This window comes from Garra rufa, chromosome 12 (assembly GCF_049309525.1).
Source record: "Garra rufa chromosome 12, GarRuf1.0, whole genome shotgun sequence".
NCBI lineage: Eukaryota > Metazoa > Chordata > Actinopteri > Cypriniformes > Cyprinidae > Garra > Garra rufa.
The window spans coordinates 33,678,814-33,694,700 of record NC_133372.1 but is presented as its reverse complement, the minus strand read 5'-3'; the positions used below and the strand labels follow the sequence as shown (position 1 = coordinate 33,694,700).

General features: G+C 38.3%; 1 protein-coding gene across 1 annotated transcript; it reads right to left on the bottom strand.

The window, feature by feature from the left end:
* Positions 1–132: 132 nt before the first annotated feature.
* eif4enif1 (eukaryotic translation initiation factor 4E nuclear import factor 1) lies at positions 133–15,885 on the bottom strand. The gene is made up of 20 exons (XM_073852680.1): positions 15,824–15,885; positions 15,228–15,311; positions 14,642–14,778; positions 12,141–12,214; positions 11,661–11,788; positions 11,300–11,574; positions 11,003–11,201; positions 10,744–10,904; positions 9,787–9,925; positions 8,129–8,305; positions 6,278–6,552; positions 5,696–5,779; positions 4,999–5,131; positions 4,814–4,884; positions 4,383–4,516; positions 3,405–3,480; positions 3,072–3,201; positions 2,627–2,965; positions 2,369–2,545; positions 133–1,212 (listed from the first exon to the last, which is right to left on the bottom strand). Exons 3-20 carry the CDS (start codon positions 14,720–14,722, stop codon positions 1,016–1,018), a joined length of 2,850 nt encoding a protein of 949 aa, XP_073708781.1. The 5' UTR covers positions 14,723–14,778; positions 15,228–15,311; positions 15,824–15,885; the 3' UTR covers positions 133–1,015.
* Between the last annotated feature and the right edge of the window lie 2 nt (positions 15,886–15,887).

Genomic DNA, 15,887 nt, shown 5'->3' with positions numbered 1-15,887 from the left:
ATAGTGCGGTAATTTCAGTACAATATACATACAGCCACTCAATCCAAAAAGATCTCTTCCTGAACTAACCGTCTTGAAAAGGCAGTTGATTTAAGACCTTGAAATCAATGAGTCACAAATACAATTTTATGTGAATGATTTTTTTATTTAATTTTTTTAATATTTATTAACTATTTGTGCTTCTTAAATTAATAGCACATTACGTAATTGCCAACCCCTGCCACCCTAAAACAAATGTGATTCAGAGCAGTGCTTCTCATACGGTGTCTAAGAAGACTGGCTAGAGGAAGGATGGGAGGGCTTTTTGCTTAAAAAAAAAAGAAAATAAATCAAAAGGAAACAAAGGCACAACTAGCATTCACTTCTTAGGGTGGAAGAGTGTCCCCTCTTGCAGAACATTCTGGCTTCAATATTCCAGCAAAAGTTTCAAGGGCATGTATTTCTGGATTAGGGATGCATAAATCGCTACACACGAACATCTCCTGTCCAATAAACCAGCAGTCAGCATTGGTGCCCTTTCCCGCCCAGAACCCTAGATGGGAAACATGGAACATTGTGCAGACATTCTGACTGGACAAAAGCAACTTTCAAGTTTCTCAATAGCAGGATAAACCTTCCCCACATATAGACAGAAAAAACAAAAACAAAAAAAGTCAACTCTATGTACAAGGTGGAAAAAGAAAAATCTATTCCCATAATCTGTACAAATTCAGGCCTATACATTATTTACTTTGCTGCAAAAACTGAAAATTCAAAACTATGAGAAACTACTTTGTGACAAAAGCGGTAGGAAAAAAAAACATGTCTTTTCCCTTTTCCATCTTAACTTCAGGCCTTTTCAAAAAAAAAAAAAAAAAAAACTCAGCAACTGCAAGGGTTTCAGACAGAGCACAGAAAAATAGAGCATCTGTACATAATGGTAGAAATCAAAGTTCCTATCTCTCCAACTAAAGGGTCGTGGGGAAGGGAAGGGATGTCTTGCTTCGCTCTCCTGCTGACTGGCCACAGGATGTCATCACTGGCGGAACTCGAGCTCGTCGACACTGATTACTTTAGTAGACGGCATGGAAGGGAGGGGCTGTTGCAGCACGTCGGAACCAAACCACTTGGCCAGACCCAGAGGAGGGCTGCCACCTCTTCGCTGGGAATGGTTTGTCCGATGAGGACCGTGGCTCTGTGACTGGGGGCCTCCCGATGAAGCCACTGACAGATCTGTGGAGAAAGGAGAGGAAAAAAATAAAATAAAAATTTAAAACCATACAAAAAAAAGTTAAACTAAATTGTGTTTATTAGGGATGTAACCGTACAACCAGTATCGTAATAGCAAAATGGTCTTAATATCACAGTGGTCGCATGACGATACGAAACGATAAAGTCTTCAGGGCAAAAAGTGTAGTTTTAAAAATATATTTCCAACATAAAAGGTCTTTAAAGTTGTGTTTTGGGCCATTTGGCACAGTATGTGTCAAATGAAGTAAAACTGAAAACACAGTATGGCTTAATCACTTTATCAAGTTTGTTTTCACTGCTCGCTTCAAAGCAAAGTGTGCACTTCGTTCAGGCGATCAGCTCATGATCTGGTGTTTTCCACACCTCAGAACGGCTCACTTCACAGTGAATGAATGTGGTGAACTCGTTTATTGCATGTGTTGTGAGTTTAGCATGCACTTGGGAACGCAACAGCCACCAGTAATGCTTTACTTATGCAGCATTACACTAGATTTGTATCAAGATGCATTTTGTAAGCCTGTTTTTCAATTTATCAAAAATAGGCTTCAAATTGCAGTATGAATTGCTGACAGCTAGTGCTTCAAATGGGTAATGTTACTGCAGTCCAAACTCAATATCTCAAAATATCTCTAAGTGTAGAAATTTGGAAAGACTGTAGTGTAAAGGAAAAATAATATACATTGTAAAATACATTTAATGTGCAATTGTTATACAATATATGGCCATTTCATGTCACTGGAATAATAATATAAAAGTGTTGTTTCTATTATTATATTCTAATTGGTTTGTCTTCCCAAAACACCAGTGTGAATGTAATTTAGACTGAAACAGTATACCACAAATAAAAAGAGGGTTGGGTCCCCTTTAAGGTTCAGGTACAAGTCAATTCACTACCTTGTTTCTGACTCAAGTTTTCTTAGTTAAGAACATGGGTTGGAGCTCTTAATTTTGTACTCCCAAAGTGCATTAGATAGAAAAAATTAACTTTAAAATGTACAAAATGTTTGTCTTTATTTTATTTTGTTAACATTGCATTGTGGACTTATTAAAATCTCACGATACAATATCTTGATATGGTTACATCCCTTTTGTTTATTATTCTAATGTAGTAATTGTACAACACTGGTGCTGTACTTACTTGGTCTCTGCTGCTGTTGAAGCTGTTGCTGCATGACTGCTAACTGCATGTGTGTTCCTGCAGCTCTAGGGGCCATGAGTGGATGCCCTGCAGGGCCAAGGGGATACAGAGGCTGCCCTAAGAGGGCTGGGGGCAAACCCTGAAGCTGAGACAGGTCTACAGCCGGAGGAAACATGCCTGTTCATGCAGAGAAAGAATTTTACTATTCAACGTTTTTAGGAACATGTCTGAAACAGGTATGAATAAAGAGAATCTAACCTGTTTGTAACAATGTGGGTCCAAGCTGTTGAGGCTGGATGCCCTGAGCCAGCATCCTCTGCATCACACTGGGGTGAAGCTGGGGTGGAGGTCTAACCAAAGGGACGTGGGGAAGCAGAGGGACTGGATACATCTGGGGTCTGGGGAAGGGAGAAGAGGGCCCTGGTGACAGCATGGTGGGAGTGTGGTGGCCAGTTGTTGAAGGAGGCCTGGGTCGGTCTGGGTCTTTACTATGACGATTTTGATTGGGAACAGGGGTGGAGCATGCCTTTACCCCACCAGTCTGAGGACCGCTGGTGTCCACATCTTCCAGAAAGGAACTGGGTGATGGAGGCCCATCTATAAGTGAAAAGGAAGCTGCATTAGAAAACACGAAATGAGAAAGAGAGCTACTTCATTTATACACCCTGCTAGGTTTTCTTGGTGTATGTGCATTGTTTCATACCCTCCTGTGAGTTATGAGAGTTCACTGTCTCCTCCTTGCTTCCTGGTCTACTTCCAGGATCATCTCGACTTTTCTCTTTGGACTCGTACATTTTTTTGATCACAGAAGTGGGGGTGAAGGATGGAGACAGCTGCAGAGAAGACAAAAAAAAAAAAAAAAGTGTTTATTTGAACCACCAAGTCATTTGTTTGCATTTGCCATTTTTGTTCTATGGAGGGACATTTAGTATTTAAAACATTTAAATGGCTCCGTAAAGCCTTAAGTTGATAAATACACGAGATATGATCAAACGCCTTCATCGCAGTTAAAATAAACGTGATAGATTTGACCTACCACACTCGTTACTGTATTTCCAGGTGATGTCCGGCCAGGCAGGTGAGGCCCAGGTGAACGGTTCATCCTGGTTTGTCTATAAAACAGGAGATACAGATGCAAGTAAAACAATGTGTTACTTTACAAACCATTATTAGCCCCTTCTGTTCATTAGGCTACTCTTTTGGATATAGAAACTGTTCTTTTTATGAATAAATGCATAAAAGATTCATATCAGTTATATTTCAGCTTTTCAATTTGTAGCTTTTAAAGGGATAGTTCACCCAAAAATTTAAATTCTGTCATTAATTACTCGCCCTCATGTCATTCCAAACCCATATGACCTTAATTTATTTTCAGAACACAAATTAATATTTTGATGAAATCCAAGAGCTTTGACACAGCATAGACAGTAATGCAACTACCAAGTTCAAGGCCCAGAAAGGTAGTAAGGACATGGTTAAAACAGTCCATGTGACATCAGTGGTTCAATCTTCATTTTATAAAGCTATTGGAATACTTTTAGTGCGCAAAGAAAACAAAAACTTTATTCAACTTTTTCTTTTCTTCTGTATCAGTTGACACATGAGTTCACAAAAGTAACACAATGTGTGTGTATTTCTATGCTTGCAAACAACGAGTCAAAAACAGACAAAAAAGAAAAGAAAAAAAAAAGTTAACTAAAAGACATTTGTTTTCCAAGGTCAGAAAGCTTCCAGATTTCATTAAAAATATCTTAATTTGTGTTCTACAGATAAACAGAGGTCTTATGGGTTTGAAACAACATGAGTAATTAATGCCAATTTTTTTGTCATATCTGTGAAATTTTTTTGTGGGGGGGGGGGGGGGGGGGTTATCTATTTTTGAATGTACAAAAATCAGGACAGTCTGATACAACTACTAAGTACTAACAGATAACTCAAGGATTTAAGAGGCCGAAACCATTAGCAAGGCTTGCTTTGGCACAACCTGCCTATAGTCTCTAATAATAAAAATTACCTGTTACGAAACACCTTATCATGAGCCTGTTTGTTGTAGCCTTGTTGGTACTGTGAGCGATTAAGAGCTGCCATTTCCTGTTGAAACAAAGCTTCCAGATTGGCCTGGTCAACTCCCATTGGCAAAGCTCTCATCTAAAAATAAAGGAATTCATCTCTGATTAGCATAATACAAAACCAAGAACATACTCAAGCACATTATCATAATCCCATGTTAACAGACTTTACACGGATAGAAAACATAGATTCACTGATAAGTATTGTTACATTTATTTTATTTCAATATTTAGATATGAATGTTTGTACATTAAAATATAACCTACTTAGACTTAAAACTGTTAGACTTTTACAGCTTATTACATGTACTGTTTTTGAAAACGTAAAAAGCAGGTATTTTTATTAAAAATTGAAAAAATAAAAAAACAGTCTTACCTGTTGTGTATTCCTGGCCCGATGCAAGTCTGGAATTTGCTCTAACACAGTTTGTGGGCCACCAGGGAACCCTGAAATTCAACAAAAGATGGGTGCGAAACATGGCATCAACAATAATGACATCCATGTTTCACATTCAACATGCCTCTATTGGTTAAAAATGAGTTAAATGTAACAAATTTTACCTGTTGCAGGTGACATGCCCGGGAAAAAGTCCTGTATAGGGGCTCTCTGTGGGAAGAGTGGGGGTGAAGCGCGGTGGTGTATGAGGCCAGGCACAGGGGCAGGAACAGGGCCATGAGGGGCAACCAACAATTCCTAAAGCACAAGACATTGATTTACATGCATGAACATTTGAATAGGCATTACTGACAATAGTTTGCACCATTTGTTACAGTGGTTAACAGATTTGTGACCATGGACCACAAAACCAGTCATAAGGGTGAATTCTTTAAAAGCTGAAAGCTGAATAAGCTTTCTATTGAAGTATGGTTTGTTAGGTTAGGACAATATTTGGCCGAGATACAACAATTAAAAAATCTGGGGGGGGGGGGGGGGGGGGGGGGAAATAATATTGGCAAAATCACCTTTAAAGTTGTCCAAATGAAGTTACCAATGCATATTACTAGAAATTAATTGATATATTTACAGTAGAAAATTGACTGAATATCTTCATAGAACATAATACTTTATATCCTAATGATTTTTGTCATAAAAGAAAAATTTGATTTTGCCCCATACAATGTATTGTTGGCTATTGCTAAAAATATACCCATGCTACTTATGACTGATTTTGTGGTCTGATGTAGTTTACTGATGTCCTGACAAGTATAAATTAGTTGACTGAACTTGTTTTAAATAAATGTCTACGACTTAGATCACCTGAAAGATGTTTTTCTGCTGAGAGGCAGGTACCCGCGCCTCCGCTAAGGACACAAGAGCAGGATCCACTGACTGCTGCTGTAACTGAACACAAAAGTGGGAGAAAAATGATAATGTTAAGAGTTGGAGTATAAACCAGGCAAAAACAGAGCGGATACAGTGCACGCCATTTTGTCCATAAAGTTTTGTTAGCTAAAGTCACAAACACTGATGGCGCCTACATCATACAAGTGACAGCTTGAGCAAAAATAGTTAAAAACCAAGTATGCTACAAAAGATTCACTGGAGTCAGAATGGGATATGCCAAGCAATGCATGCAAGTTCACTGACAAATCAGCCACAACTGCTAAATACAAATTTATGCCCATCACTAGTCAAAATAAACACTTAAATTACTAGCCCAAACCAACTAGCAAGTAAACAGCACTGGTTTGTGTTGCATGCAAAGGCGGGTAATATTAAAGCGTAACAAGCTGGGCAACCAATGCATCAGTCTCACACATGCAGTTTTACCTGAGGCTGGACAGCATGCAGCAAGCTCTTATAAAACCATGCAAACATAACCAACAGCTGCAAACTTACATTGCTCCCACTGGCTTTGGGGTGGGTGGGCAGGGTTCCACTTGCCTTCATGGAGCTCACTAACTTATTAAATGCAGACATGTCAGGGTCTCGCGGTCGTGATGCACCCCCAGTTCCTTCCGTAAGAGCTTTTTCCAGGTGCTCCACCATGAAGGGAGTTCCCCCACCTCCACTGTGCTGCTTTTGAGGTAATGATGGACCCGGTTCAGGCTGCACTTTCAGTCCCTTGAGACCCACCTCCACTTCCTCCAAAGACAACACTACCCCCGAGCTCGCTGTAAAAGGGCAGACAGAAAAAAGGAGTTTAAATTCTCTTTTCTTTTTTTTTTTTCTTTTTTTTTAAAAATAAGGGTTAATCTGACAACACATTTTGTTCATGAGCATCTGTGGCCTGCTGTCTATAGATTAAAGTTGTATATATTTAAAGAGGGCATATCATGAAAATCAGACTTTTTCCATGTATAAGTGCCAAATCGGGTCCCCGGTGCATCTACCAACCCAGAAAAGGTGAAAGGACAACCCAACAACTTTGTTTTGATGAGCCCTTCTCTGCAAGCATGTGAAAAAACAAGCTGCTCAGATTTCGCTTCCCCGGAGATGGAGTAAGGGGATCTTATTATAATATGTGACCCAGGACCACAAAACCAGTCATAAGGTAAAATTTTACAAAACTGAGATGTATAGATCATATGAAAGCTCAATAAATAAGCTTTATATTGGTATGTGGTTTGTTAGGATAGGACAATATTTGGTCGAGATACATCTATTTGAAAATCTGGAATCTGAGGGTGCAAAAAAAATCAAAATACTGAGAAAATCACCTTTAAAGTTCTCCAAAATTAGTTCTTAATGCATATTACTAAACAAAAATTAGATTATATATTTATAGTAGGAATTTTATAAAAAATCTTCATGGAACATGATCTTTACTTAATTTCCTAATGATTTTTGGCATAAAAGAAAAATCAATAATTTTGACCCATACTATGTATTTTTGGCTATTGCTACAAATATACCCCAGCGACTTAGTCCAGGGTCACATATTACTGCCCCTTAATCTGCACATTTCCACCCATGGCGCCACCATTCTGTTTTCGCAAGCGACAACAATGTACCAGTTCTAACGCCATGGCAATAGTTTCAGGAAAGCATGCTAACTTTTCTGTCGTTGTCTGCACGGACGAGCACAGAACACTATTTAGAGTCCCAGTCTCAGAGACAAGACAGCAGTGGATTTATAGATCAACTGAATATTACGCAGCTCCCACACATCATCTAATACAAACATGTGATTTGTTTTTAACCCATTTACCTTTACATAGACATAACCGACTGTTTTTTTTTTAACCCATGTGTGCTTTTAACAAACTTGTGTATTTAAGAGTTTAAGTGCAATAAGACATAAGAGAAGTTAATTTAGTACTGCTTTTTGTGCGCATGCTTCGGATATGCGCTAAGACCATATATCTGAAGTTTAAACTAATGTGTCATTCAAAACACAATTTCAGTGCGACAGACATAATCCAAACCACTCAATGTTTTTTGGCAGAGTATCTGACATACGAGCTGTAAAGGCACAGCTATATTCTGGAAAAGGGAGCAGAAGCACATTCGCATTTAAAGATATGGACAAAATCAGTGCGTTTCTGCATCCACTAAAAATAGGCATTTTCAAAATTATAATAAATGATCTGTGGGGTAATTTGAGCTGAAACATCACAAACATGTTCTGGGGACACCTGAGACTACATATTGTAAAAAGGGGCATAATAGGTCACCTTTAAATGTAATATAACATAGTATAATATATAATATAATATGAAAACACTTCATACACAGGATGATACTCACTGCTCTCTTTTAGGTGAGCCTTGTTGACATTCAAGCTGGACAGTAGAGGCTTCAGGTCAATGTTGGCTTTATGCAGCAGCTCCAGTATGTCCACCTTCTCTTTGCGTTCCGCTGAAGAGATAGGGGTGAAGTACAAAGACGTACCCTGATTCAGAGATCCGGTATGAGGTTCCAGACCTGACACACATACACAAAATTGGCACAGTGGAGACACACTGACACAAACACCTTTTTTTTTTTTTTTTTTTTTTACACATTCACTTTTCATTGTTCATTGGAGGTAACATTTACACTAGTATTCAAAAGGATAGTTCAGAATACTTTGTTTTTGTGAGCATAAGAGACTTTGTTAGTCTATATTACCAGCATAATACATGCAACCAAATGATACAATAACCACCGTTATCTGCAGGAAGTAGACAAACAACTAAAATGCTTTCACAGGGTCAAACAGCCATAGGATCTCTTAATATTTATACAAAATGCAGTTTCATGACTAAGAAAGGTAAACTGTCAATAGATCTAAAACATGCATCTTTTTGCATCAAGAGACAAATTAATCAATTTGTTAACATTTACAGGGGTCATGAACAGAGAAATCAATTCCCTTGATCTTTTGGCATATAAGAGGTCATTGTACTATAAAAAACCATCCTGTAAGTTTTAGAACTCCAAACTCTTATTAGTCTAAAAACAGCTTATATTGAAGCAGACCTGCCAAAACGACAGGTTGTGGAATGTGCCACTTTGTGACATCAGTGTGGCTAAACACCATCTCTACAGAAAAAGATCAACGCCTGCTTCTTGCCTTTATTTTACCAAGGATGTGTTTACAAATAAGGCATGCATCGACTAAGAATTATTAGAGAAACAACCCAGCAAGCATTTTTTGGTTTAAAAGACGTCTATTAGCCGTGAAAACACAGCCCAGACGTCTAGGCTAAAACAAGTTTGTATTTGGGCTGTCAGTGAAAATTTAATAGACGTCTACAAATATCCCAGTATTAGACTAGTCATCAATTTAAAAATGACAAATTAAAATTACAAAAATTAAACCATAAAACCTTGTAAACGCTGCTGAGTTTGCTTACAGGATGGAATATCATACATCTAACTAGTTATTTTGCCAAAAAATAGCATGCAACCAAATTCAAGATTATTTGGGCTGGAAGTGGGTTACACATAGCCGGACTATATCGGGTTTATAGTTAACCCAGACGGTGAAATGACAACTATTGCTTGCTGGGAAACTAAGTCAATGTTGTGCCACCTATATTGAGTCCGATAATAATGGTCACAACACAAGTGTGAGTAACTTGTGCATTTTTATTACTATTGCTTTATCTGTTGTTTGATATGTAGAGATGCTGCTGTGATTTTAAGTTTAAAAACTATGAAGGATAGGCTGTCAAACATACACAACTGTTAGCCAATCATACCAGTAGGTGTTTACTTCCATTTAAACAGAGCGTTTCAATGAGGGGGGCATCAAAACACGACAGAAAGTAGCCTATTACTTCTAAATTATGATTTTTTTTAATGTAAAAATCTTGATGACATAAGTGACCCTCAGAGAAAAGTACAAAAGAATAATAAAAGCAGTTCATGACCCCTTTAATATTAAATAGTCAACCCGGTGTAGAAATGGAAATGGTTACCTGCTAGTCTTTCCAACTCCTCATGTGGTGTGGAACGTAAACTGCTGGAGCGGCTGCCAGAGGGACTTCTGTTACTAGAGAACCAGCGGCTGAAACGACTGGCCATGACGGGACCCTCAGCAAGAACATCTTCAATCATCTGAAGCAAAAGAAAGAGGAGCCCTGATTTAAACTGTTATAGAATAGAAGCAGGAAACAGCCATGGGGAGTGAATGACACTTACGTGAAGAGTGTCTGCAGACTGCTTAGCGCAATTAGGTGAAAATTGGGCATTTTGGAGAACGGTTGCATTTACAACATCCTCTCGTATTTTCAAAATCTTAATTATAATTTGGCACAACCAAGATGTGCACAACCCCCATCAACCCATCCCAAGTTCCAACAGTATAAATATAATACCTTACAAGTAAGATGGGCATAAATTTGCATTTCATTGAGCTTTCTGTATAACAAATTCTAAACCAACAAATAGCTTGACGCCACACGACTGCAAAACCAACAATTTTATAATTGTAAAACCAGTCGCAAGCACCAACATATAAACCTCAAACAGGCTTGCTAAACTATTCTGCAATCACCAACAAGAAACTACTTCTAGAAACTAATGGTACATGTGCACATTTACCAAAAGCTACGAACAAGTGAGGAGATATTCACAATCAATTCATTATAGTTAATCACATTACAAAGACATCATAAGTGCTGCAATACAAATCGGTCCACAAAATGAAAACTACTAACATACACACGCAAAAGGAACACAGTGAATGCTACATAGCAAAAGTAAAAAGGCGTATACTCAGTATATAGTAAAAATAAAAAGTGCCCAGAAAGTACCTAATAACCACATGGACCAAAAATTTCTCAAAACCTCCCAAAATCCATAGGTGATTTAAGACAAGCAAGATATTGTGTGACCATCACCCTCAAAAGCATGCAGTGCTCCCCATATCTTACCGAAGCCAGGCCAGGCATGGTCTTTTCAAGATTGAAAAACTCATTGAAGTCAAAATCCCCAGGGGTTTGCTCAGGAAGAACCTCTGCATGTGGAACCTCTTGATCAGCTCCTGACTCTCGAACTAGTTCAGGGTTCTCAGAGAGCCCACCGTTACATTCAACTGTAGGTGTGGAAGATTAAAAAAGTATGTTGATGAATACACTTATCAAACAACAGAAGCATTTCTTAGGTGTCTGCATTTGCCACGCTTATACATGCCTTCTTTAACAGACTCTGGCTTCTTCCTTGAACGTTTGTTCCTCCGTTTGTCGTCCTCCAAGATTTTGTCATCAAAGCCAATGAGCTCAATGGTCTCAGACTGACTGGTGGGTCCACCAGAGAACCACTCTGGCTCTTCTTCTGCATACGAGTCATTTCTTCTTCTCTCGCTGAACACTCTTTTGTCTCCAAAGTCTCTCTATAGAAGAACACAGAAAACAATACAATCTTATACTTTTCAGAACATTGCAATAACAGCAAAAAGTTCCTTTGCGTCAAAAAGCCTCAGCACAATACCCTAAATCTCTTGTCCTTGAATTCACGTTCTCTGTCTCGCTCCCTCTCCTTGTCAACTCGTGCATCCCTCTCAAATACACGTGATGCAATGATACGGCCACTCCCTATGCGACGTGCTCCCCCCAAACGGAGTGACTCGTTCTCTTTGTTCTCCAGTGGGCTGATGGGGCGGCGAGGGAGAGCGGTGGGTGCCACTTGACAACCACCGCCAAAACTACGTCGCTGTGGACTAAGAACCACCTCAAGTTCATCATCTTTTACACGTTCCCGAGGATCTGGTGAGGACAAAGATAATTGTGGTTTTGTTTCAGCAACAAGGTTTTAGTAGTCAAATAACATCAGAAATTTATTGCCCAATTACCTGCAATTCTGCGTTTTAGTGGAACTCTATCCTCTGCATAGTCTTTCTTGTGTCCTTCTGCTGGACAGCTGTTTTCTGAAGAGGGATATAATGAGGCATGCCATTTTTCAGGGTCCCAGACCCCATCACTGTGAAGGAAACAGTACAGTTAGCACATACAAGGTTTAGGTTTTTCAATTTAAAACATCAGTCAGTAATATCACACTAAGAATTGACTGCTTTAAATTAACCCTTTGATTGTCTAATACTGGAAAGCAGCCGTTTGTAAGGTGGTAAAGATCCACTGACAAAAGCAAGACATTAACAGCACTAGAAGTCCATTTTTAAAGTAAGACCAAGCTTAATGTTTATGTATACAAGAGGACATGCTATAAGCATGCACTGATGTCCTTTTTTATGATCTTTATGCAAGATAATATGGTGCCACATTCAGTATTATTCAAACTGAAAAGGCAAACAAACACCAAACAAAAAGTTCACCTGTCATATTTCTCTGAAAGACACTCTGGCCTCTCATTGGAAATTGGCAGTTCTTTGATTTCCATAAGCTCTTCCTACAAAAACAAACAATTATCAGCAAGACAAATCTGTGTAGAACACTTTACAACTGAAACATTTTTAGGGTGTTTTCAAAGTTTGCTGTCAGAGTTAGGTTCAACTGTATGATGTGAACACAGTTTTCCAAACTAGGGAATGCGTCACATGAACTCCAGTATCGTTCACTGCTGTTACAAATGTATAGAGCGTTTTCACAATGTGTCATCAATTGGCCATATTAGCAACACTGAACATAAACAATGCCACTGAACTGAACGCAAATTGCATTTTTCACTGATTATTGCTGGTGAAAATGATCAATGTTTTTCCTGGTCCGACTGATTAGTACAGCCCAAAACATGTCATTAATTGGTAGAGTACTATAGACTGCTAAAAGTTATAACAAATTAAGCAGAAGAGTGCAACACCCAAAAAAAAAAAAAAAGCCATTTGTGGTTGGCCAAATTGAACCAGGATTTCCCGGCAAGAATCTTGACTAAATTTGTGTTTGTTCTTATTATTTCTGGTCAGGTAGGTCAAATATTAGGCTAATATCTTAAAACAGCTCCTACGTATCTTTACCACCTATTAACTTTAGTTTGTCAAAATATTGCACCCTTTCCTGCTTTTTTTTTTATTAATAAGCGGTGTATGATTCAGTAAAACTGTGCATTTTCTAGCTTTTCCGACAAGCAGGATTGAAGCACTGCAAGCAGTTCGCCTTCAGCTCAACTCCCAGTTTTCTAGAAGAGACAAGAGTATAAAAGTGAGGTGGGCAACACAATGCATTTTGCCATCTTCTACTGTTGTTTGTTGTTTCAGGCAATGAATGCGCAACACCAAACACACATTTTTAAATCCTGTCACATGACAACTTACAATCCGTTTTGCTTCTTATTTTTACTTATGAAGGGTTTGCATTTACATCACAGTTTGGTCAGTCACCTGCATGTGGGCCATATTGGAGATGCTTGGATGTAACCAACAGCATGGCTTGCATGGTTAACATACTACTGAATATGTTGTGTTATGAATATGAATGTTTATCTGCTAATTTATGCGGTCTAAAACAAAAAAACATGTGGAAGCTGCTAAATCATATAGAGAAGGAGAAAAGGATGCAATATTTTTACAAACTAAAGTTAATAGGTGGCAGACAAGCAGTATTATTTAAGATATTAACCTAATATTTCACCTACCTGACCGGAAATAATAGGAAATTCTGGTTTAGTTTAGGCCCACGACAAACACCTTTTGTTCCTCAGAGTATTTTGCACTCTTTTTCAGTTTTTTTATAATCTAATTCATAAATAGTAAACCCTTTTAACATTATTAAAACTACATGCTGTGTGACCATCTTTGTTGGTTCGCAGTTTTAACGTACATGTTTGCTTTAATGCATTTTCAAAATCTGAGGTAAGCTATCTGTTGATACTTTTAGTATGGATATAAATGTCACACAATACGATATTCAAACTCACATTAGACATATGACAATGAAAAAAAAACAAAATCACATAAGCATCTGAGATTATCACTGTCATAGTCTGTATGTTGTTGTTACAGCTGCGACGTTGCGGAAACAGAAACTGTTTCTAAAATAGAAATTTTGCATGTCACCATTGCAGCTAGTTAGGACAAAAACTTAGATTAACATGGAAAAGATACTTTAATCACGTGGCATCGTGTAGCCTGTAGTTAGGACAAGGTATTAAGGTATTTTGACTGAAGTTTAAGCTTAAAATGTAATAAAACGGAACATATGCATTTTGTCATCTTCTGCACCATAGGCTTTAAATATTCTTTCATTACTCGCCTTTTTCAAAGGTGAGTTTCTAAACCTGTAGGACCTTTGTTCATTTTCAGAACACAAATTAATATATTTTTGATAAAATCCAAAAGTTTTCTAACCTTGCACTGACAGCAGTGCAACTGAAACATTCAAGGCCAAAAAGGTAGTAAGGACATCAGTAAAATAGCCCATCTTTTCAACCATGTCAGTCTTTGAAGCGTGTTCAGCAGAGTACCACGACACACGTGTGCATTCCTCTGCTTGCAAACAGGGCGTCAGAACGTTGCTTTCTTTGCACACAAAAAATATTCTCGTAGCTTCATAACATTACAGTTAAACCACTGATGTCACATGGACTATTTTAACTATGTCCTTTCAGTTGCATTGCTGTCTATGCAGGATCAGAAAGCTCTCAGACCTGATAAATACCTTAATTTGTGTTACGAAGATTAACTAAAGTCTTACGGATTTAGAACAAGATGAGGGTGTGTAATAACAGATTTTTCATTTTTGAGTGAACTATCCCTTTAAGTACGGTCTTTTATATGGCAAGACCTTTTTAGAGCTCTAAAAGTACATTACACTATAATATCAAAAGATCAAGGCAAATTTGCTCCTCAAAAGATGTTTCCTTTTAGGGGTTGTTTCTCACCTTGGTATATCTATAGGGAGAGGTCACTACTGAGTCCTTCACCGTTTCGACCATGTTTTCACCATTTTCATCCTTCTCCATGACTCTGGTGGGTGGTCAAACTGAGGTGAAGCCTCAATATCAGACACTCTGGGCACCTGGGAATGAAATTATATAGCATTAGTTTAACTGCCATGTCAATGCCGTGCACATTTATTTGGTTAAGTCTCAAAATACTACTACTACTACAAAAAAAATGGCTATGCAATCCTAAATCTGTGAGTTAAGTGCGACTGTACAAACAGGCTGTAAGCAGTTTAGTAAGGAGTATATAAATTCTGTAAAGTATTTTGACAATTTCAAATTAAACTGAACTTAAATCTAGTGTTAAAAGGACTGAACGGTTTAGAGATTTATTATAATCAGGTAAATGTCTGGCTCCTGAGTAGCTGTTGTATTAGCAAATGACGAGGCAGACAGTAAGCAAACTACAGAATACTAATCAGCCGAAATGCAGGAACACTACGCTTCAAACTTTACATGAAAACGTGTCTGTTTTGAATAAAACCAAGCACATTTTTAAACATATTGATGTAACGTTACTCACCTGATATTTGAACGGTGTCACGACACCTTCTCTCTCCTCGCCTGGACACCTCAGTTAGCTTCTGGCTACCTGTCCTATACCAAACTACAAGAGATGCTGCAGTCAGCCCAGATTTCAGACAGGACGCAGATTAAGCTTTTTGCTTAAATATAAAGTTTCTCTGTCGACAATCTTGACAGGAGGTTCGGATATCCCTTGTCACGCCAGAATTATTCGCTAATTGACAGAGAGGAGCATTTCATTAGCAAACTGGCTAAACTCAACAAGCCGACGCCGGGGATTTACTTCGGTCCTTATGGATAAACGGCTCTATTTGCGACCTTTCCGCTTTTAAATTATACTTTCGGCTTGGTTCTCCTTCAGGTTTTTTCGTGAGAGCGAAAAACTTGAAAAAAATCCGTGTTTGTTTGTTTATTTATAGGCTAGTGAGTCGGGTTAGCAAGCTAGGAAACTTATCCCCACTCATAAAGCTGTACAACGTACATAAAAAGCGGGTCAATATACTAAAGCTCACATACATTAGGACCGATTCCAGCAGATAACTGGGTTCTAGAACTCAATTCAAGCTTGTAGTCCAACTGCAACAATCAATGTACCTCGGGGTACTCTCTGAGCTTTCTCTTTCGTCTCAATTCAGTCGCAGAGCGGCGAATTTCTTCA

What these genes read in the sequence shown, in the direction of transcription:
- eif4enif1 (XM_073852680.1), bottom strand. Translation starts at nt 14,722, where the DNA reads ATGGAGAAGGATGAAAATGGTGAAAACATGGTCGAAACGGTGAAGGAC. An exon ending in ACTAAAACGCAGAATTGCAG is followed by an intron (nt 11,575 to 11,660) that starts GTAATTGGGCAA and finishes TGTCCTCACCAG; the next exon opens with ATCCTCGGGAACGTGTAAAA. An exon ending in CTCTCATAACTCACAGGAGG is followed by an intron (nt 2,966 to 3,071) that starts GTATGAAACAAT and finishes TTTCACTTATAG; the next exon opens with ATGGGCCTCCATCACCCAGT.